The sequence below is a fragment of the Melozone crissalis genome, unplaced genomic scaffold, assembly GCF_028551555.1.
Source record: "Melozone crissalis strain CALT ecotype California unplaced genomic scaffold, PUWL_Pcris_2 ptg000062l_1, whole genome shotgun sequence".
Lineage (NCBI taxonomy): Eukaryota > Metazoa > Chordata > Aves > Passeriformes > Passerellidae > Melozone > Melozone crissalis.
This window is the reverse complement of record NW_026535840.1, coordinates 3,811,786-3,832,968: the sequence shown is the minus strand read 5'-3', so window position 1 is coordinate 3,832,968 and position 21,183 is coordinate 3,811,786. Positions and strand designations below refer to the sequence as shown.

Below are 21,183 nucleotides of genomic sequence, written 5' to 3'. Positions count from 1 at the left end.
AGATACAGCCTCTGTGAGCATCCACTGGGAGCGATGCCTTCTCCCTCCTTGTGATCCGTGGGCATCTACCAGGAAAAAGAACCTGAAGGTTTTGGCAGGCAGGGAATGGCACTGGGCAACACATCCAGCTCCTTCTGTGAGCAGGATTTTGGTTTAACCCCGTCCCCATCATCCCTGTGCCTCTATCGAGCGCCATTTCCAATCCTGAACGTCCACCCTATTTCTTCTGAAGGTGGAGGAACCATTAAAAAAGAAAGAAATAATAACACCTCTTAAAATCAGGTCCAAGCCATGGTGGCTGTGGGATAACAGGGCCTGCAGCCAACGGGAGGCTGAGATTTAGCAAAATAAATAAACAGCCAAGACAGAGCGCATGGATTCCTAAGGACAACGGGATAAAACCTCCTCTGCCAGCCCACCCGGGAGCTGCTGTGCTCCCAGCTCACTCCCCTGACTGTGCCAGGGGATGGTTTGCACTGGAAATGTCTTTAGACACAAATGAGCTGCAGAGCAGCAAAAAAAAAAAAAAAAACAAACCCCAAAATTTAAATAATCAATCCAGTTTATTCCATGGGAGGTGGCTCTGCTCGTGCTGGCTTCGCTTCCAAGAGATGGCTCCTCACCTGGGGCAGCTCACGCTGGTCCTGCCCGTGGTGGGGCAGGCACAGGGCAGATCAGACACCCTGATCTCCCCCAGCAGAACTTCTTCCAGCAGAATGCTTTGTTCCTTATGGATCTGTGGCCTTTCCAGGTGTCCTGCAGGAAACACGAGGTGGGTGTGAGGGCAGGGCCGGCTGCACCCGCCTGGAGGGATGAGCACAAAACCTCCCAACAAAGGGCTGTTGGAAAGCCCTCTCTGCCCGGAGCACGCTGATTACCAGGCACAATTCCAGCAGACTCGGCAGAAAAAGGAGTTACATGCACAAATCAACCAAAGACTGACGAGCAAAATCCATCCAGGACAATCCTTCCCCCGGCGAGCGGCTCAGCTGACCCCGGCTCCGCCGACGCTGCAGATCCACGGCTCTGCACGGGCTCCCCCTTCTCTGGGAGCCCTGCACCTTTGGGGTTTGCTGGGATCAGAACCCCAAGAGCAGGTGTATGCATGTCCCCATCCACACAATGTCCTCCCAGGAGCAAAGGACAGCAGCTGCAAAGGGATTCCTGTTTGCCAGGCAGGAAAGTGCTGTGGACAGAGACACGCTGGGAGGAGGCTTCCTGCTGCCCTGCTCCCCAAAATGGGCAGAAACCAAAATAATTTAATCATCCAACCCCTGCATAGTTTAAAAGTACAACATATATACAGCTATAAATTAATGCTAAATAGATCATATTTTCTTTTTCTTTAGTGTCTTCTTTTATCAACAAATCCCACTTCTCTCTCCATTGGCAGCAGCGAAGGGTCTCCTGCTTCAGGCTTCTGCAGTTAGTTTGGGTTATTTTACAGTCTGTGTGTCTGTTCCAGGGGCTGTGGGATCCTTGTGGGATCCTGGGAGCACGCCAGCAGCGTCGGGAGGGGAGGAGGAAGACAGAGAGCTGGATTTCCTGTCCCAAGCGCTGCCTGCCATCGCCAGAGAGAGGCAAAGAGAAGAAAGAGGGGCAGTTGTGCGTTGCTAATTCTCCAATTCCATGTTTAATATAAGGTTTGATTCTTTTTAAAGAGCAAAGTCTGTCACCTCGGCTCAGTGCACTTCCCCAAAGTCTTCGGGCGTTTGGACGCTCTGGGAACAAAAGCGGCAGCGGTGTCAGTCTCAGGCCAGTCTGGGACTCCCCCTCGCTTCCCACCCCACAGCACAGGCAGCAGCTTTTCCAGGCTCCTTCCAGACCATGGGTGCAGGGAGGGAGTTAAAGAAAAGCAGGTAATTAACACCAGAAGAGGCGCAGTCATCCAAAGGAGAGAGCGGGAGGATCAAGGTAGGAACGGATCCAAAACCGGGATACACCCAAGGAAAAGCCCAATGTACCCCAGAGGATTTGCTTTAAAGGCCAAACTTTCAGATGCTGAGGAAAACAACCCCCAAAAGTGCAAATCAAGCAGCTCAGCAGCCAGCATCCTCAAGGAGTCCCTGTGAGCTGGAACGGTGTCCACACAACACCTGGAACAAGCTTCACCCAGGAGTTTTTCTATAGAAATCCTGTGCTCGGACAATTCTGGGGATCTGCACACTTCACAGGCAGCCCAGCAGTACCTGGTAGGTGAAATCAGCCCAAAAATTTATGCAGAAAAAGGACTCCAAACCCCGTGGCAATTTTTTTTCATTATTTTGGTGCAGTTCTCCCAGCACATCTGATCTCACATGTGTTATCCAGGCTCTCCTTAATCCAAGCTCTCCAACCCCCAAATCTTCCAGACCTCCCTCCCAGCTGCTCTTACTTTGATTGCCAGTTTAACCCAGTAAGTTACTTCTACAACCTGCTGGGAACATTTGCTTTGTTCTCCTTGAATGGGAAGGCAACAGGAGGGGGGACAAGGAACATCTGTTGGGTGGGACTCCATTCCCTGTCACGTGCCAGGGCCAACAGCTTTCCCAGCAAAACAGACAACAAAGCAACCAAAACCAAGGGCACATTAAAATGTGGGGGCTGGATGCCACAGCACCTAAGGAACTCCCAACCTCACCAAGGGATTGTGCCCTGCTTCTAGAGGCCAGAGAAAAGAGGGAGCCTGGAGAGAGCCGGGGGTGCCGACATGCAAACGAAACCCAATCGATTGTCGGAGGGGAGGCTGCGGTGTGCGCCCCGAGGACACTCCTGGAGGGCTGTGTCTCACTCAGGGCTCTCAGTGACCAAAGCACTGGGGTTTCCCGCTCCCAGCTCGTACTTGGGCTGGCACTATCCGTGCAGGGAGGCCTGGACGTCTGACAGTCTGCTACAGCTGGGGGTGCCCATCTTCTGTGCCCGCTGGTACAGGTCCGAGTCCCCGAAGTAGCGTGCCCGGTACAACAAGCCTTCCTCTGCAAAGGGAAAAGCTCAGAGTCAGGAATGCCCTCTGGAAGGGACTCCCCTGCCAGGCCCTGCTGGGAACAGGAGGCACCTCCAGCTGTCCAAGGTGGAGCAAAGGGTGAGGATGAGGATGAGGAAATGCCCTGCGCCCTTTGGGACAGGATGGGCGTAAGAGCTGCTGACAGCTCATCCATCCTGGGAAAAGCCAGGAGAGCCCAGCTCCAGTCCCAGGACATGCAGGGGCAGCCCACACAAAGGTTACCCCAGCAGGGCTCTGTGAGTTTGGCACCGCCCAGGGATGATCACAGCCCCTCTGGCATTCCAGAGCTGCAATCCTACCCCAGCCACTGCTCCCAGAGCCGTGACCACCACAGCAGCCAGAGCACACAGGCTGCCCCTGGACTCGCTGCCCTCACCACCCTCTGCTGCCAAGATGTCTGGCTGGATCAGCTGCCTGGGCAGCCCCCTGGGAGCAGGGGTGGGATGTGGGACCACGACACCATGGGCAGCAGACTTTCCAGCACCGTCCTTGAACAGCTGAAATATGACACGGGGCTAGCAGGGATCCCAGAGGTTCTACCTTCCCCCTGCACTGGAAATCAGAGGTATCCTGCTGACACAGCAGGGGAACCTCTGGGGCACAGCTCCTGTCTGACCAGTTCTGCAGCAGCATTAAAAAGCAAAACAAAACAAAAAAACCCCCACATACCGGGCCTGTCATGAAGTCACAGACTGGAAAAAACAAAGTCAACGACACAGGAAATGTGCTGGCACCGTGTTAAAGTATAACTTCAGCACGACTTAGTCCTCAGTCAAAGACATTCCAAAGGCAGCCCATGGACCCCTCACTACTCACTCTGCTGCTTCTCCCTCCAGCAGTTGTTCCTAAGGTTTGCTATGTAGTCGTCCTCCACGCTCCGCTCCACGTTCTTCAGGTTCGTGCCCGTGTACTCCTCGGCAAAGCTCTCGGACACGTAGTAGGGGACTTTCAAGTGCTCTGTGACCCTCCTGTGTGTGTGACCCACAGACCTGGTGCAGGGACAAGAGCACAACAGTTTCAAGGGCACAGCAAAGCCCCCAGCTCGGGTGATGTGATTCCAAACAGCAGGAAACATCCCTCACCCCTATCCAGCCACTGGCTTGGAGGGTGGAAGGGAGCAGCATTTCTGGTGGAAACCAACCACCAGCACAGGGAGAGAGAAGCTGCCAGGCCTCCAGCTAGGTGGGCAGAGCTCTGAATACACACATAACTCCAAGACACATTGCCCATTAATTAAAATAAAATGTTCCTTGGAATTTTCATTAAATCATGAAATTTGTGATTTCCTCCATTTGTAAGACGGGACGCGCTCTGTGCCCCAGCCTGCATCAACCAGCACAGAAAGCACTTTCCAGAAGGAAATCTCCTCCTCCCCTGGCCCAGTGGATTTGCATTTCAGACAAAGCCCTGCTCTGCTTCCCCTGACAGCCCAGCAAACCTAGAGACCCTCCCTAGGGCGTGTGTGTGAGCTGTAACACAGGAGCTGGGCCCAAACGCTGGATTTGCCAGGACAGCTCCACCTGGAGACGTGCCCAAAGTTCCTGTGATAAATACCAGCTGCTGCTGCTGCTGCACTGGGAGCAGCCTGGTTCTTGAGGCAGCTCTAAACATGAACTCATCCAGCCCAGCCTTCAGTCTGTATCAGAGGATACAGGCGGGATCCCAGGGCTCCTGCACGTTTCCCCAAGGCCCAGTGCTGGGTAACTGAAGGGACTGAACAGGAGCACAGAGCTCTGCTGGGATTTCTCAAGGCAGAGGTGCAGCCTGGAAAAAGCCAAGTTCACTATTTTCCCTGCCAAGACAGAGCCCTGAGCTCTCCCAAAGCTCATATTCCTCTCCTGGATAAAGATGGACTACAGAGTGTGCCCTCACAGGAGGACTGGGAATGGCAGGGCTGCAGCAGCACACTGGGGTGTGAAGCAGGAAAATCAGGGCACAGAAACCTGTCACCTGCAGTCAGACATGCAATTAACTCAGGCCAATTCCATGGGGTGTTACTGAGCAGTAACAATCAGGCCCACAGCCAGGCAGCTCTTCCAGCAGGAAGATCCTTTTGGGAAGGGATTTACAAAGGTGACAGTGGTTTTTCAGGACTCTGCCCTCCTCAGTGACACCTCCGCTATGGAGGAGTGGCATTTAAATCTGCGGGGTCAAAGCTTCTGCTGCCCTGCTCCTGAGCTGAGGCACAGCTTTCCCTTCCCAGTGAGCGATGCAGCAGCTCCTCCTGCCGGCCCTGCAGCACCTCAAACCAGCTCAAACACCCTCCCTGCTCGGGAAGCCTCTGGCAAGGCTGCAGGAGCTCACTTCCCACCCCTGTCCAAATCCAGCCTTGGAAATCGGGCTGCTTGCTGCTACCTGAGTGTGCAGAGACAGGGACAGCACAGGGAACAGGGATGGGGCAGCAGAGAAACATCTGGGGCTCAGGGATGGCTTCTTCTGGCAGCTGGCAAGGCTGGAAGCAAATCCCTGCCCATTTAAATGCTCCCTCCCTTCTGTGTCTTCTCACCCCACAGACTCTTCACCAGTATAAACCAAACTGGTGAACGTGGACAGTGCTTAGCTTTACAATGCTAATGCCAGCTGGGGAAGTCACAGATCAACACCCTTCACCCTCTCAGAATAACCCTTAACTGTGCCAAAACCATCCCACCTTTTGGTCCCAAGCACCAATGTCAGTCTTTGCTCTGAATCTCAAAGCTAAGCTGGGTTTTGCAGTATTTAACACCATGCCCCTCCCCTGGAATTGCTCAAGGCCAGGTTAGATGGGGCTTGGAGCAGCCTGGGCTTGTGGGAGGTGTCCATGGCCATGGCAGGGGGTGGAACAAGGTAACTTAAAGGTTCCTTCCAATCCAAAGCCCTCTGGGATTCTGTGATCAATGGCAAACATTGCTACCTGTGAAAACAGGCAGGGACACCAGGCTGGAACCAGGTCTGCCCTCTCTAAATGCACATAAGAGCTCACACTGAACGAGCACCAAGCCTTTGCCAGGAATGATGCAAGCAGCAGAAATCAAGCCTGTTTCCCCACTCTTTGTTAGCACTGCACAGTGACTAAGAATGAGGACACGTTCCATTAGTCACCAGAGGGAGCAGATGGGGGCATTTCCACAGGACCTAGAACAGAGCAGTTTCACTTTCACATCCCCAGTGTCTGGCCAAAGCTGTTTCATGGCAAGATGAGAGTTCAGAAACAGGGGATTTCTCTGGGAGTGACTTTTATTCCTTATCCTCTTCCTCTATTGTGCTGCGCTAAGGCTTTCATGGAGAACATGGCTTTTGTTTTTCACACTCTGCACCTCAGTTTGTTCCATATGGGATCTCAGTGCTGGGCTGCAGCCTCCCCAAACCATTTTATCCCTTTCCATGACAGACACAGCTGTGGGTATGGACTGCAGAAGGTCCCTGGCAAGGAACTCTCTCCATCAGGGCAGTGAGCACCCTCCAACTCACCCTGCACCTTGTATCTCACACCTGTGTGAGAACCACAAAGACTTCTCTGGCAGCAGGAGCCATGGGGTCAGGGGATAAAGCAAAGAAACCCAAAGGAAGAACAGAGGCAAGATCCCTGTCCCACCACACCCCCCCAGAGCCCACCCCCTCCCCATGTGGGTAAGGTTTAGAGGAAAGGGTACGAACAGCCTGTGGCTCAAACTGTAGGGTGGGCTGGAGACCATCATCTGGCTGAGAGCTGACACGATGATGAGGATGAGGATGGGCATCAGCTGGACAAACAGCCCAAGGCCACCCTGAGGAAACACAAACACACAGTGCAGTGCCACCCACCCAGCTGGACAAGGATCCCATGGCACCTCCCTCCCTCCTTCCCTCCCTCCCAGTGCTCCAACACAACCTCCTCTCTCCTGCTTTGCACAGGGAGTAACCCAAACCACAGGACAGTGTGACTCTGAAGGTCCTTCTCTGGATGTGACAATGGGATGTGACAGGGGGAGCCCTGGCAGGGAATTCCAAATGCCTCATACCCACAGCTCATTTTTCTAGAGCAAACCAGTGAGCAGGACTGGTTTTATGGATGGCTTCTCCCCTTTTCAGGGCTGGACAGATGAAGGTAATTCCCCCTCTCCCTCACCTCCCTCACCCCCCTTCAGTTCCACCTTCAAGCTTGAGATAAAAACATTCAGGAAGTTCCTGTTTGTTTTTTTACAATAAAATTCCTCTGCCCAGACAACAGCCATAATAACCCTGGCTCCAGCTTTCTGTTTGGGAGGGTGGCAACAAGCAGGGCTGCTCACAAGCCGGGCCCAGGAACCAGCTCCCAGTGCTGTGCTGGGAAAACCCGCAGCCCCCCAGCCCCCAGGTGTTTTCCACTTACATCCCCCTGGTGCTCCCTCCTGTCCTGCCTCTGGTGGTAGGTGTACCTCATCCTGCCATTGCTGTACACGTGCACATTGCCTGCAGGGAGAAGAAAACTCTTACCCCAAAGTCACAGTGCGGAGTGGAGAGTGCTGCTGCCTGGCCAGGGAGTGACCATGAAAGATGAACATGATCCATGTTTCACCTGCTTCCAGGCTGAAACAGGACATTCCTGAGGGGGTTTGAGTGCAGGGTGGGCAAAGAGCTCCTTCTGTAAGATTCTGCAGGATTGTATGAAAACTCAGCTTGGAAGTGACCTCAGGAAGTTCAACCTCCTGCCCAGAGCAGGGTCAGCCACAGAGAGAGAACAGCCTGCACAGGCCTTCTCCCGTCTGATGGAATAGATTAAAACCAGTCACAAACAGAAATCATTCTGAGCTCTTCCCCACCCTGCCAACAAAGCTCTTCCATGTCCTGTTTTAAATGTCAAAGCTACAGCTGCAAAGGTTTCCAGGCTGAGAGAGCAGCCCTCAATTCTCTCGGGACAGCGAGGAAAGGGAAAAAGAGACTGAGCTGAAATAGCAACATGCTGTTTTTGCAGGAGCAGCTTCTTGGCCTCTGTGCCAGGCACAGCACAAATGCTGCAAAAAGCTTCCAGATGCTTTTGAGCTGCTGGTGTTGGGGTGTTAGTGCTCAGATTCCAGGTAGGAAAGAGCTACCAGAGTGAATTTTCTTAACTGAAACCAAATTTTTTTTTCCAAGTTGGTCCACAGAGGTCAAGAAGCCCTTTGTCCACTTCCAGTCAGACCTGAGTGGAACAAACACAAAGGAGTCTTCCAAAATACCCTTCTCCTGACATGGAATCTGTGTCTGTTGAGCAAGTAAAGGAACAGATTCTTTCCTGCTCCCCAAGCCATGGTCAGCACTGTGGACAGACAGGATGCAGACTTATTTTTCAATTCACAAGGTCTAAGTTATGCTGTAGAAGTATTGTTTTCCTTTTTTTTATGGGGCACAGGGGAGAGAAGGAAGTGACCACTGATCTTGGAGAACCTGTTTAGCTACGCGGTGAAGCAGAGATCAAGAACAAGGCCCAGGTGTTACCACAGTTTGCTCTGATAAGAAGATTTAAATTCCAAAACCACCAGGCAGAAAAGCCTTCCTCAAAACAGGATTATTTCCCCAACAACCCTTAAAACAAGTCCCTTTTTGTTCTAGCATTCAACCCAACCTAACAGCAGCTGATGCTGCCAGCATGCAAGCAAACACCTGAGGCTGGGAAGGAGTCCAGCTCTGATGGCTGCTGAGCCCTCCAAGGATGAACCACTCAAGAAACTCAAGGCCACACGTGAGGGAGAACTCCCCCTCACCGAACCCAGCGCAGCCTCAAGAGCCCCGGCTGCACCGAAAGGAGGAGAAGGAACACAAGACTGAAGGTGCTTACTGGAAGGGAAGCCCCCCCCAAAGAACATGTTGAAGAGGTCCTCGGGGGAGATGTCGGCCTCGAAGCCGCGGTGGAAGTCGGCGTGGCCGTGGCCGTGGCGGGCGGCGCTGAGCTTCTCGTCCCCGAACTGGTCGTACTGCTTCCTCTTCTCGGGGCTGCTCAGCACGGCGTACGCGTTCCCGATGGCTGCGGCACACAGGGCAACAATCAGCTCAGCCAGCTCCCCCCTGCCCTGCAGCCCTGCACGGTGCCAGCACCTGCCTTTGTCATCGGGCAAAGCCACAGGCTCGGCTGCCCCTGCGCCTTTGCAACGGGCGCCCGGGCAAATCCAGGCAGGAGGAAACCACACAGGGAAAAATACCTCAATTCATACAAATGATAAGGGTTTGGTGCATGTCCCCAGAGAAACCCTTCAGCTGTGTAGGGAAATCAAATTTTAGTTGACAAATTTTATTCAAAAGCGGCATTAAGGGAATTTATTGTCAGAGCCTACAACTAGAACTGCCAAGTGTCGCAGACACCTTTTCATGAAAATCCTTTCCTAAAGATTTTTTCCTCCTGAGAAGCTAAGGAGCCTCAAGAACAAAATGTAAACAATAGTTATCTGCTGCTGTAGAATGCAACAAGTAGATCTTTGATTGGCCCATCTTAGATGTTTATAATTAATGGCCAATCACAGCCCAGCTGGCTCAGACAGATAGTCTGAGACGGCTGCCTTTGTTATCATTCCTTCCTATCCTATTCTTAGCCAGCCTTCTGAGATGAAACCTTTTCTTCTATTCTTTTAGTATAGTTTTAATGTAATATACACCATAAAATATTAACTCAAGCCTTCTGAAATATAAAGTCAGATCTCTGTCTCTTCCCTCACCCTAAGACCCCTGTGAACACCATCAAAGCAAAGAATTTAAATACATGCTAAATCCCTGAAAGAGACTTTGAAACTTTCCATAAAAGCTGATAAGGAAACATTAGCCAGAAGTTGCATCCATCAGCTAAGAGTTTCAGCACTTGCAGATGCCACATGCAAGGTGCATAATTACAAGGACTGTTAACCAGTGCCTGAAGCTGGGAATGTACTGGAACTAAACCCCTGCCAGGTCTCTGGTCCCTCTCCTTCCAGCCTCAGGAGTTTGAGCCCCTTTCCCAGAATGTCTGCCTGCCACCCTCCTGTTTCTGTACTCACCTCTCTGCACATTCCAGCTTCCCTCGGTACCAAGCCACCCCAGGCCTGCCTGTGTCACAAGGACCCAAAATGCCCACAGCAGCAGGTGCCTGGTGTGTAAAGGCAGGGGCAGAAGGGATGGAAAAGGGGGAAAAGGGGGATGATGGGCCCATTTGGAGGAGATCAGCTCCAAGATTCAGCATTTCCCCGTGGTCAGATGGAGGTGTACGGTTACTTCTTGGAGTGGAGATTTGGAGGGCAGAGGATGTAATGTCAATACACTCCTTCTCCTTCTTGGTTATAATTAGTGCACCCAGAGCAAACATTTCTAGAGCCAGGCAGGGAAGCTGCTGGACAAGGAGTGACTCAGAGTGCATCAACCACACAGCTGGGAAGAACAAGGGAAGCAATGACAACGGAGCGGTTCAGGGTTTCTTCACTATCTGACTTTGTGCTGACAAAGCCCATGAAATGCCTCATTCCAAGGCAGGATTTTAGCTCCAAGTAGCCAGGCTGAAGGCTTTTCCCAGGAGCAGACAGGCAGTGATGCAGATCTGCCACGAGGCAGCCTGCAGCCAGCTGGAACTGTATCCTGAGGCACGGGCTCAGCACCTTATCAGCGTCACCGGGAAGGCAAATGCCAAGGCTTCAGCTGATCCATCAACATAAGGAAAAATTAACTCATATCCTCACAGCAGGGCACGTTTCCCCCTTCACCCTCTGGAAGCAAGCAGCTGGACTTCAGCTCAGCCCAGGGGCTGAAGGACAGGAAGCCAGGGAGGCAAGGCCTGGAGGAGATAACCCTGCAGCGGGGGATAAAGGGCACTTTGCTTAACGCTCCACTTCTGGCACGTAGCTCCTGCCAAAGCCTTGGGCAAACATCATTATTCAAGATTACAGGTGAGGAAACCTGCCTTTGGCCACTAAGGGATCCAAGGATGAGCTGTGCAGCAGCAGCTCTGCACAGGCACAGCTGAGAGCTGTGTGCAGATGCCCTTCCATCGGCCCCCACGCCAGCAGGGGCTCTCCCAGGTAGCTGGGGCTCAGTCACTATTTGCTAACTCTTATCAGGGAAGGACTTAAGTCTTAAAAGGCTTGAACAAACCTTACCCAAGACTTTTACTGCTGAATTTGCGTCTGTGAGGAGCTCACCTGGATACTGTACCAGTGCACTGACATCAGGCCAGCCCTGCTCCCTGCTCCAGCACAGGGCTCATGCATTTCACTCCCAAAATCTGGCTGCTCTGGGGTGGAAGGTGCCTTGGACAGAGACACCTTCCAATATCCCAGATTGCTCCAAGCCCTGTCCAACCTGGCCTAGAAAACTTCCAGAGAATCCAGGGGCAGCCACAGCCCCTCTGGGCAGCCTGTACCAGAGCCTTAGCACTGTCTTGAGTAGAGAATTTATTTCTAAAAAGTGGCCAGAATCAGATTATTTTAATGGCTTCCAAACCAGTGCTGTATGACTGGCACCAAGGTGTTCTGTGTTTAGCTCAATGACAATAATCAAACTTCCACAGCTTGCAGGGGAAAATGGGATTATATGTTCCAAGCCACAGCATCTCTCTTGGAAAATTTCTCCAGTCTTAAGGTGTCTCATTACCCAAGAGACATCCCTGTTGTATTTACAGAGAGGCTCTGAGAATTGGGCTCCTTGCAGCACAACCAGAGCTCCTTTTCTGAGTTCTGGCTGGGCTCACTTGTATGGCTGCTGCAGCTCCACCCTAGAAACTTCCACTTGGGATTTGTATCCACCAGTACCATCCACAAATAGTTGGGTGCTTCCTGAAATGTTTTTCCTGAAGGGTTTGTGAGCCCTGAGTCTGCCTCTGGTGTAACTGGGTTAATCCTGACAGAATTCCCTCCTGAGCAGTGAGACAGGAGCTTGGAATAACACACAGGGAAGGGAAGGGAAGGGAAGGGAAGGGAAGGGAAGGGAAGGGAAGGGAAGGGCTGCTGGGGAAAGAGAAGGAAGGCTCCTCCTTACCCAGCCAACAGAGGTGAGTCCTACCTTGCCAAGCTGTGTTTATTATTTTAAGCTCATACTTTGGTCATGACATGAGCAGCTCTGAAGGGAGGCAGCTTCACAAAGAGCAGCTTTGTGTCACTGCCTGACTTGTGGGGCTGTTTTTAAGGGTTCCCTCAGTGAGAGCTGGAGGCAAAGCACAAATGTGGAGCTGCCTTTACCTTTGAATGCCTCTGTGGCCCCTGGTGCGTGGTTCTTGTCCGGGTGGAACTTCAGGGCCAGTTTCCTGTAGGCCTTTTTCAGATCCTCATCAGAAGCTTCTCTGCTGACTCCCAGAATTTCATAGTAATCTTTGCACTGCTTTACCCTGCCAGGGGAGAGGGGAGCAAGCACTGAGTTCCAGGAATAAAAACCTCTTTGTCTTGGATACCTGTCAGCTCTGAGCCTCCTCAGGCAGCAGTTTCAGGGTGCTGCTCAGGGATCTGTGCATTACTCAGCCCCTGCTCTCAGAGGGTGACCCAGCACAGAACGAGTTGGGCCAGTGCAGGAGGAAGGGCCTCCCTCAGACCCACACAGGAACGTGACTGGCAAATAAACTTCACATTCATCATGTGCCTGTGCTGGAGGCTGCTTGGGAAGGACTGCAGCACCTGAAGGATATTGGCCTTTCCCTCCCACCTCAGCTAATTCCCAGATGTAAGACTTGCATCAGCTGAATTGCAGAGAAGGAAGGAGGGAGCAGCCCAGGGTGGGCAGCCCATCCTGCCTGGGCACACTCAGCCCAGCCAAGGCTTCTGCTGCTCACATGGTGAGACAGAATCCAGCATATGGGTTTTTGGAGAAGTGGATGATGTAACAAACATTCCTGCAAGTCCCTTGAAGTGGTTCTTGCACAATTCAGGCCGTGCCCATAACCTTAAACAAAGTTTACCAAGTGACTGCACCTGCAGCTCAGTCCTTCAGCTGCCAGGATGGGCAAATGGGACAAAGGAATAAAGGGAAGCCTGAAACAGGGCTTGGAAAATGAGCAGACCCCATTAATCCTCCTGGGCATGCTCTTAACACTATTCCAAGTGGTTCAAATCTGAAATCTTTAAAATACTGTGAAAAGCAGACGGGTACCATGTGATAGAGCCAAGCAAATGCCCCAGAGAGCTGTGCACAAACCTCTTCACTGCATCCAGCTGGTCCTGAGTGTAGCCCTTGGGGGCCTCCCCCCCAGCCTCTCCGTTGGCTGATGGGAAATCTCCACTCATTTTCCTGAACTGAGGGTTGGTGGATTCCCTGGGCTGGGACTGCCCATTGGCTGACTGCTCCTTCTTGTTGAGTGACTCAAGCAGAACTGAAAGGAGAGAAACAAAAACATAGAGAGCAAAGCACCAAGCTCAGCCTGCCTTTCCAGCTCTCCCATGGAGAGACTCCTCCTCATCTCTGCCACCTTCCCAAGGCCCCCCCAGCCTTCCCCCTCACCTTTCCTGCCAGGTAATCTCTCAGCTCCTGCTGCTTCTCACCCAGGTGTGGGGGCCACTCCTGAAGATGTTCTGCTGCTCCCAACACACACAACCCCAGCACCACCCAGACAGACAGTCCAGGAGCCACAGCAGATCAGCAAAGCAGTGTCTCCCTGTCCTTTTTCCCCTTCCATCTGTCCTTGACAGCAAAGCATGTCCAAATGTGTCTTCTAGCACATTATAAAGTGTATTATTCTTCTTTATCTCCTGCTTTTCAGAGCCTACAGTGCTGGGGAAGTGATGTGACGATGCCATATCTTTAGAGAGCTTAGAAAACAACTCTGCGGGCTGCCAATCCCACGGGGACACTCCCCTTCTGGGGACAGAGCTGCAGCACTGCTGGCTGCCAGCTCCTCACTCAGGTGCTTTGTTCTCCTGTCACTGCCTGGGGGCTGGGAGCAGCTGTGAAACCCATCCTGCCTCAGTTACTGGGGGGACAAATTCACCTTCCCCTTCCTCCTCCTCCTTGCAAGGCTCAGGCACTGTTTTCCATCCTCTCCAACATGCAGGCCTGGCCCAACCACCCAGGTGACACAATGGAGGGAGGCTCCAAGCATCCCTCCATCGTGCAGCTGCACAGCACCATCCTTTAAAACTGCTTTTTGAACCAACATCAGACTGATTTCTTCACCCCCACTCAAAAGAACAGGCACACATGCTGCAGTGAAACCCAGGCAGGGATATTTACACAGCCCCAGCGTCCTGAGCTTGCAGTCCTTTATCCAGACCCCAGAACTGGGGGGGATGTTCCACCTCCTCCCATGGACTGCACAGCACAGACCTTGCACTGTGGGGCATCACCTTCTTCAGGCAAGTGCAAACAACACTGGCAGGCCAGGAGATGAGCCAAGATATCCTATCTGGGCCCAGTGCTCAGAGGGGGCAGGAAAATCCACTCAGGAATCCAAAAGCCAATAGAGGATGGGGGATGCCAAGGACAGTGGGCTAGGGAGCAGTAACTGGATGAGCTTTTGGGCTTGGGACCTACACAAATTTAAAATTAATTTATTTTAGACAAGTAAATTTTTCCCTCACTCATATTTCCGGTGCTTCAGCGCTCATTGAATGATAATCTTTGGTTCTGCTCCTTCCCAACCTGGAGCAATCTCCAGGTGATTTTAAATTTCCCCTCACAAGGCTGTTCCCCACCTACCTCCTTCCTGCTGCTTTGGGCTTCATTCCCTACAGCTTGCCAGGAGATTCTGATCCCAGAACAGTTTGGGTGGGAAGAGACCTCAAAGCCCATCCATTCCCACCCCCTGCCATGGCAGGGACACCTTCCACTGTCCCAGGCTGCCCCAAGCCCCAGTGTCCAGCCTGGCGTTGGGCACTGCCAGGGATCCAGGGGCAGCCACAGCTGTGCCAGGGCCTGCCCACCCTCACAGGGAACAATTCCTAATGCCCAACATCCCATCCATCCTTGCTTTCTGGCAGTGGAAGCCATTCCCCTTGTCCTGCCACTCCAGTTCCTGATGAAATCCCTCGCAAATTTTCTTGCAGCCCCTTCATGCCCTGGAAGGAGCTGTGAGGTCTCCCCACACCCTTCTCCCAGCCCCAGCTGTGCCAGCCTTTCCTCCCAGCAGAGCTGCTCCATCCCTCTGCCCATGCTGGTGCCTCCCCTGGGCTCTCTGCAGCAGCTCCAGGTCCCTCCTGTGCTGGGGCAGCTCTGCAGGTGGGGTCTCACCTGAGCAGAGGGGCAGAATCCCCCTGTCCCTGCTGCCCAGAGTGCATTTCCCCAAGCCAAGCACAGAATCCCCCAGCTGGCCACAGCTCAGTCCCATTTTGCTGTACAGCCCCACACCTGCTGCCTTCTGCACCCTCTGTGCAGCCCCAGCACAGCAGAAACTCAGAGTGCAGAATTAAACTGCAGCTCTGCCAACCCAGCTCCTCCCCAGCACGTGCCATGGGGCACTTTTCCTCCCTTGTTAGCCAACATTTGCCCAACTTCCCATAAATTTCCCCATCTCCCCCTGCAAGGTGACCAGAGTGTGAGTGTGTCCCAGCCAACGTGCCCTGACACAGGAGATTTCTGCTGCAATCCCCTTGCAAAACCCTTCCCTGATCCCAAAAAGCCCAGCCAGGGTCAGAGTTTGCAGAGTGTTGCCAAACCCTGGGGAATTCCTGGGGAAGAGATTTAGAGATTTCCCAGGAGCTGCTCAGAGGCTCAGGGACCACCAGGGCATCTCTGGCAGCATTTCCCAACCCAGAGCCAGCAGGGCATGGAGCAAAGGGTCCTTGGATGAGAAACTTGGTTGGGTTTGGCCATAAATCAGTACAAATGTTGTGTTTAACATTAACCTGCCCTGCTGGCTCTGCCTTCCTCCAGAAGGCACTTTTCCTACCCAGTAATTTTACCAAAGTATAAATTCCAGAGGAAAGGGAGGGGAGGGAAACCACAGCACAGCACACACTGTGTTTGAGGCAGAGGGGAGAGCCCTGCTGCAACCAAAACCAGGATTACAGGAAGCCTTGGGGCAAACAAGCTGCACAGCTCAGCCAAAGAATCCAAACTCTGATGAGGTCAAAGAAAAAAAAATTAGATCCACAGCTTTTTACACAATATTCTGCCATGTAAGAACACGCAGGGGAAGAGCAGAGTTTGGCTGCTTTCACAAACCACTTCCCATATGAATTAAAGCTTTCAGGAAATGATGGAAACAAACAAAAATCTGGCACAAAGTCTTGGGGAGGAGTCTTGTTTTGTTACACGTGTGAGAGCCACGGCATGTCTGTCTGTCTGTCTGTCTGCAAACAGAGCAGGAACAGGGCACGGAGAGCAGGAATATGATGGAAACGGGAGGAACAGCAAGAGAAAAGGAGGAGGAATGGAGAAGGATGAGGAGGAGAGGACGGATAAGAGGGAGAGATGAGGAGGAACAGAAGGAGAGAAGGAACACGAGGGGAAATGCAGGACCAGGGAGGAGAGGAACGGGAGAGGGAGGGGAGGAATGGGAGGAGGAGGAGGAGAAACACAGGAAGAGGAGAGGAACAGGAGGAGGAGGAAAAGAACAGAAGGAGGAGAGAGACAGAAACAGGGGGAAAAGAACAGAAGGAGAGGAGGAATAGGAGCGGAAAAGGAGGAATATAAGGAGGAGACGAGCAGGAAAAATGTAATAGGAAAAGAAGTAAAGGTATAGGAAAGGAGGAGTCGGAGGAGGAGAAGGGCTTTTCACAGCCCCCCGAGAACTTTCCCCTCGCCTTACCAAGCCCCTCGCCTCCCCTCAGCGCTGCCCCGGCAGCAGCGGGGGCTGTGCCCGCGCCTCAGGGCTGCCACAGCAGCGCGGAGCCGGCTCCCCTTCCCAGCGCCCTCCTCACTGAGGGCCCCCGCTAACGACAGCGGCCACGGGCCGTCGGTACCCGGTCCCGATCCCGGCGCACCGGTACCCGGTCCCGGCCGGTACCGCAGCCCCAGACCCCCGGACACGCCCCGGGCCCCCCGATGAACTCGCTTTCCCGGCGTGCCCCGCGCGCACCGCGCAGGCGCCGTGAGGGTGAGAGGTCAGGGCCGGCGGCGGCCGCGCAGGCCGCGCTCCCCCGGGCCCCCCGCCGCGCCCCCGGCCCGGCGCTCACCGCGGACCCGCTGCGAGGGGTACAAGCGCTGCGCCTTCTCCAGGAAGCGGCGAGCCTTGTCGGGCTGGTTGGCTTTGATGGCGGCCAGCGCAATGCCAATGCACCGCTCCGCCTCGTCCCGGTTCGACTCCATGGCGGCGGCGGCCGGGCGGGGGGGCGGAGGGGCGGGGCCGGGCGCGGACGGATGACGTCACGGAGCCCTGCCCTCCTCAGGCGGGCGGGCCCGGCCGAGGCTCCGGGGAGGCAGCGGAGCTGTGGGGGGATTCAGCGGGGCCCAGAGCTGGGGGGAACCAGTCGGCCCCCAACAGGGGAGGGCACGCCAGAGGGCACCCCGGGATCCTGCTCAGGGTGGATTATTAACAACTCCTCATTAGAGCCTCCTCCTCATGGAGTTCTGCCCTTGCAGAACTGGGGCCTGGCTGCAGGGACCGCGCCCGGCACGGGCTGAGGGCACCCTGAGGAGGGTGAGGCTGCTCGGGTGTCGGGACCCGGGACATCCCTCTGGCTGCCCTGGGTGATTCCAGACCCTGGCACGGGGCTCAGAGACCTTGGCACGGAGTCACAAACACCTCTGCCTTTGATTTTAGCCCATGGAAACAATTACCAACTTTGTGTGAGGAGTTACAAGCCACAAGGGTTTGAGTAAAATGATAGTGAATTTGTCACAGGGTGAAAAAGCAGAATTTTGGGGTTTTAGAATGGGGTTCAAGAGGCAAGATGGAGGAATGGATGGGCATGTCCTGTCCTTCTTCTTCCTCCATCTTCTCCTGGGATGGTGACACTTCTGGATTGGTTTAGAGTAGGAACACACTGTCTAACATAGGTGATAGGTATTGGGAAGTTATTGTAAATAAAGTAAACGTAGTTTTTAGTATAAAAGGTCAACACCACCCCAAGGGCAAGGACTGTGCCACAACCCAACCTGCTGGACAGAGCTCAGCAGGTCAGAGAGAGAATGTTACAGATAATAGAAAATAAATAACCTTGAAAAGCAGAACCAAGGAATTTCAACTTCTTCTTCAGTTGTGGGGCTGGGAAAAAGACTCTTTAATACCTCGGGGGCCATTTCAGCAAGGCAAAACCCAAGATTTGGGGCTGCGTCACATTGTTTCACATTCAGTCACAGCAGGGATGGCAGGAACAACCTTCATCCCAACAGAGAATTCAGAGACAGTGACAGATCCTGGAGGCTGGCCGTGGGGAGCAGGCAGGAGAGGCAGGAAGGTCTGTGGGTGTGAAGTGAGTGACAGCACAGGGACCCACACCCAAACCACCCAAAAACAGCCTGGGAAATGAGGGGGAGAGGATCAGGATCAATATCCCTGTGTGAACCATGGAATCCTACAATGGTTTGGGTGGGAAGGGACCTTAAAGCCCATCCAGTGCCGCCCCTGCCATGGCAGGGACACCTCCCACTGTCCCAGGCTGCTCCAGCCTGGCGTTGGGCACTGCCAGGGATCCAGGGGCAGCCCCAGCTGCTCTGGGCACCCTGTGCCAGGGCCTGCCCACCCTCCCAATGTCCCATCCAGCCCTGCCCTCTGGCTGTGGGAAGCCATTCCCCGTGTCCTGGCACTTGAGGCCCTTGTCAATATTCCCTCTCCATGTTTTTGTCACCTCCTCCAGGCACTGCAAGGCCACAGTGAGGTCACCCTGGAGTTTCTCTCCAGGTGAACAATCCCAGCTCTCCCAGCCTTTCCTCATGGCACAGATACTCCCATCCCTCTGACCACCTCGTTGGCTTCCCCTGGACTCTCTCCAGCAGCTCCTTCCTGTGCTGGGGACAGAAAGGATTCCAGGAGTGACTGATCCCCTTTGTCCTTCCAGCTCTGGAAATTCACAGAGGTTTCCCCCACTCCCAAAGCACCCACGTTCAGTGCCTGAGCCCCAGTCCTGGGGGAGGATGTGGAGCAATGCAGACACAGAGCCAGGCTGCAGGGAGGAACATCTTTACAAGGAATTGTACAGAGGACAGTCCCAGCAACCCACACCTTCCAGCCCTTCCCAGCACAACTCCCCAGGCAGGGAATCAGCCTGGGAGCTCCTGCTTGTGCCAGGCAGGAGAGCTGCACTGCTTTTAGCTGCCCTTCTGCAGCAGGTGCAGCTTTAGGCTGGCCGCAATCCTGGCCTGGGATCCAGGGAATGCAGGAATTTCCTGGCTTTTCTCAGGAGCAGCCTGAGAATCAAAAGAACCCCCCATGCCATTTTTCATAGCATTAAATAAAGGTGATTTGGGGCCCAGCTCCGGAGCAGGGCACATCGTGCCACGGAGGTGCTGGCAGTGAAAGTCCTTTCCTTGTTCCTGAGAGAGAGGAAGATGGAGGAGCCAGCAGCAAGCACATTCAGCAGGTGTGGATTTCTAACAAAACCCTCCTGGCACAGCCAGCCTGGGCTCTCCAGAGCCTGGTGCCAGCCTGCTGTGCCCAGGGGCTGATCCAGGGAATGGGGGTGCTCCTTCCCAGCCCTGCTACTGCTGCTTGGGAGCTGTGAAGTCCCAGGCTGTCTCCTGGGCACACTTCCACATGGCCCTCATGAGCCGAGTGAAGCCCATGTCCTTGGGCTTCTCCAGGCCGCGCATCAGCCGCTGCTTCATGATGGCAACAAACTCCTTGTTGCTCAGCTCCCCATTCCCTGCAAAAAGGAGGAAAAACAGTCAGAGACCCACCAGCAACCTCGTTGGAATGACAACTTTAAAGGGCAGCAGCCATGAGTGTCCTTTCCTGCAGAAACACAGACCACATTCGGCTCCCACCTCCCAAAAAATATCCTGCTGAGCAAGGGCTCCTGAGCCACAGAGTTTAAATCCCAACCCCATGGATGATGCTCCTTCTGCAGGAGGCAGAAAAGCAAATGCAAACCAAATGTCCCTGTCCTGCCAGGAAACACTGCTTTAAGTGGTTTAGGAAATTGTAGGTGCACAAATTTTCCTAATGGAGTAGAAGGGAAGATTTGTTGATCTGATGAATGAGGTTATGCAGAATGCAGCCACTGGGCAGCAGAATTCCAGCAAACTATCAAGGGTTGAGCAAAATTGCCTCCAGTGCTGCAGGTTTTTATTGCCTGTAAACACTGATGTAGTGAAAACAACAAAATAATAATAATAATAAAAAGCTGTCTGTGCCTGCTTTTCCACTTGGTTTCTTCCTCAGGGGACTCCTCTGGCAACCAGAGTCTTTCCCCCTAAAGATTTGCTATCAAAATATTTAGGAGATTCTCCTCTGAGAGAAGGCAAACAGGGAATATTTGGTTACACTTCAGCTCACTCTGATCTCCAGCCTGATCATCTGGCATGAAGATTGTATCACAACAGTGGTGCTGAAGCACAGAGGAAAATAAAACAGGAGATGTGACCTTAGAGAGGTGCAAAGGAGCTGGTGGGGCTGAAACCAAGAGGGACAACAAGGAATAAATTAATTAAATACATTTTTAAATGTTCATACTTATGCAACAGTGCTGCCACTCAGAGCTGCCAGATGCTGGTGACTGCTGGAGAAGCAGGGTGCCAGCCAAGACTGATTTTGGCCTGGCAGTTTTGGGCAAATGCAGAATTTCCTTCTTTCCAAGTCAGAACTGCTGTCACCTGGCAAAGGCTCCAGTAACTCCCGTTAAATTGAGCCAGGAGTGCTTCAGTGTGACAACAACCACCCCAGGGCACTCACAGCCTCTGCAAAGCCAGTTTCCAGCAGGGCAGAGTGCTGCTATTAATTAATTAAAAATTAAGCTGACATTTGTCTAGGACTTTGGAGATAAAGCCCCAGCCTGGCTCATTTCCAACACTGGAGCACAAGAGTTCATTCTGTTCGACCAACTGAAGCTCTCTGGGTGGGGGAAAAGGAGCAAAGTGTGCACACCAAACCTTCCCATCTGTGCTCCAACATCCCCATCTCACAGGGTGGGTACCCCTGGATACCCTTCCCAAAAGAGCAGGAGGAATGTGGGAAATGGATTTGTAGAGAATTGTCAAAGCCTGACAGAAGGTTTATACAGTGTGTGCATCTGTGTGCAAACTTTGAGAGAAGAAATGGAGCTAGAAACAAGTTTCAAAGGATGGCCTTGTAAAAAAGACTGGATATTTTGGAGAAATAGAGCTATGAAAGATGCACTGTGTAGTGGGCCCCATGAGGGGTAATTTGAGATGATTTAAGGCATGGCACATTTATATTTTCTGGAAAAATCCCTTTGCCCAGGATTTTGCTCCTGGGAAGCTGAGAAGCCTCAGAGAAAAAGGAAAACAAT

At 53.1% G+C, this 21,183-nt stretch overlaps 2 protein-coding genes across 4 annotated transcripts in view; both read right to left on the bottom strand.

Annotated features, from left to right (window-relative positions):
- Positions 1-21,183, bottom strand: part of MICU1 (mitochondrial calcium uptake 1) — a 214,249-nt gene that overhangs the window by 101,609 nt on the left and 91,457 nt on the right. Inside the window, exon 13 of one of the 2 annotated variants that reach the window (XR_008483830.1) lies at positions 18,933-19,578. Coding sequence is in view for 1 of the 2 variants with exons in the window: in XM_054288300.1 (XP_054144275.1) it covers positions 19,415-19,578 (164 nt within the window). In the remaining variant the exon portion in view is untranslated. Of the gene's footprint in view, positions 1-18,760; positions 19,579-21,183 lie in introns of those variants that run through there. The other variant, XM_054288300.1, reaches the window with a different exon arrangement.
- On the bottom strand, positions 715-17,092 carry DNAJB12 (DnaJ heat shock protein family (Hsp40) member B12). Of its 2 annotated transcripts, none has more exons than XM_054288302.1 (9): positions 16,951-17,092; positions 13,037-13,211; positions 12,091-12,236; positions 8,739-8,924; positions 7,314-7,393; positions 6,620-6,729; positions 3,800-3,972; positions 2,822-2,954; positions 715-1,817 (listed from the first exon to the last, which is right to left on the bottom strand). In XM_054288302.1, exons 1-8 carry the CDS (start codon positions 17,081-17,083, stop codon positions 2,833-2,835), a joined length of 1,125 nt encoding a protein of 374 aa, XP_054144277.1. In that variant the 5' UTR covers positions 17,084-17,092; the 3' UTR covers positions 715-1,817; positions 2,822-2,832. The 2 variants fall into 2 exon arrangements, with proteins under 2 accessions (XP_054144277.1, XP_054144278.1); XM_054288303.1 differs by having other exon boundaries at positions 715-1,721.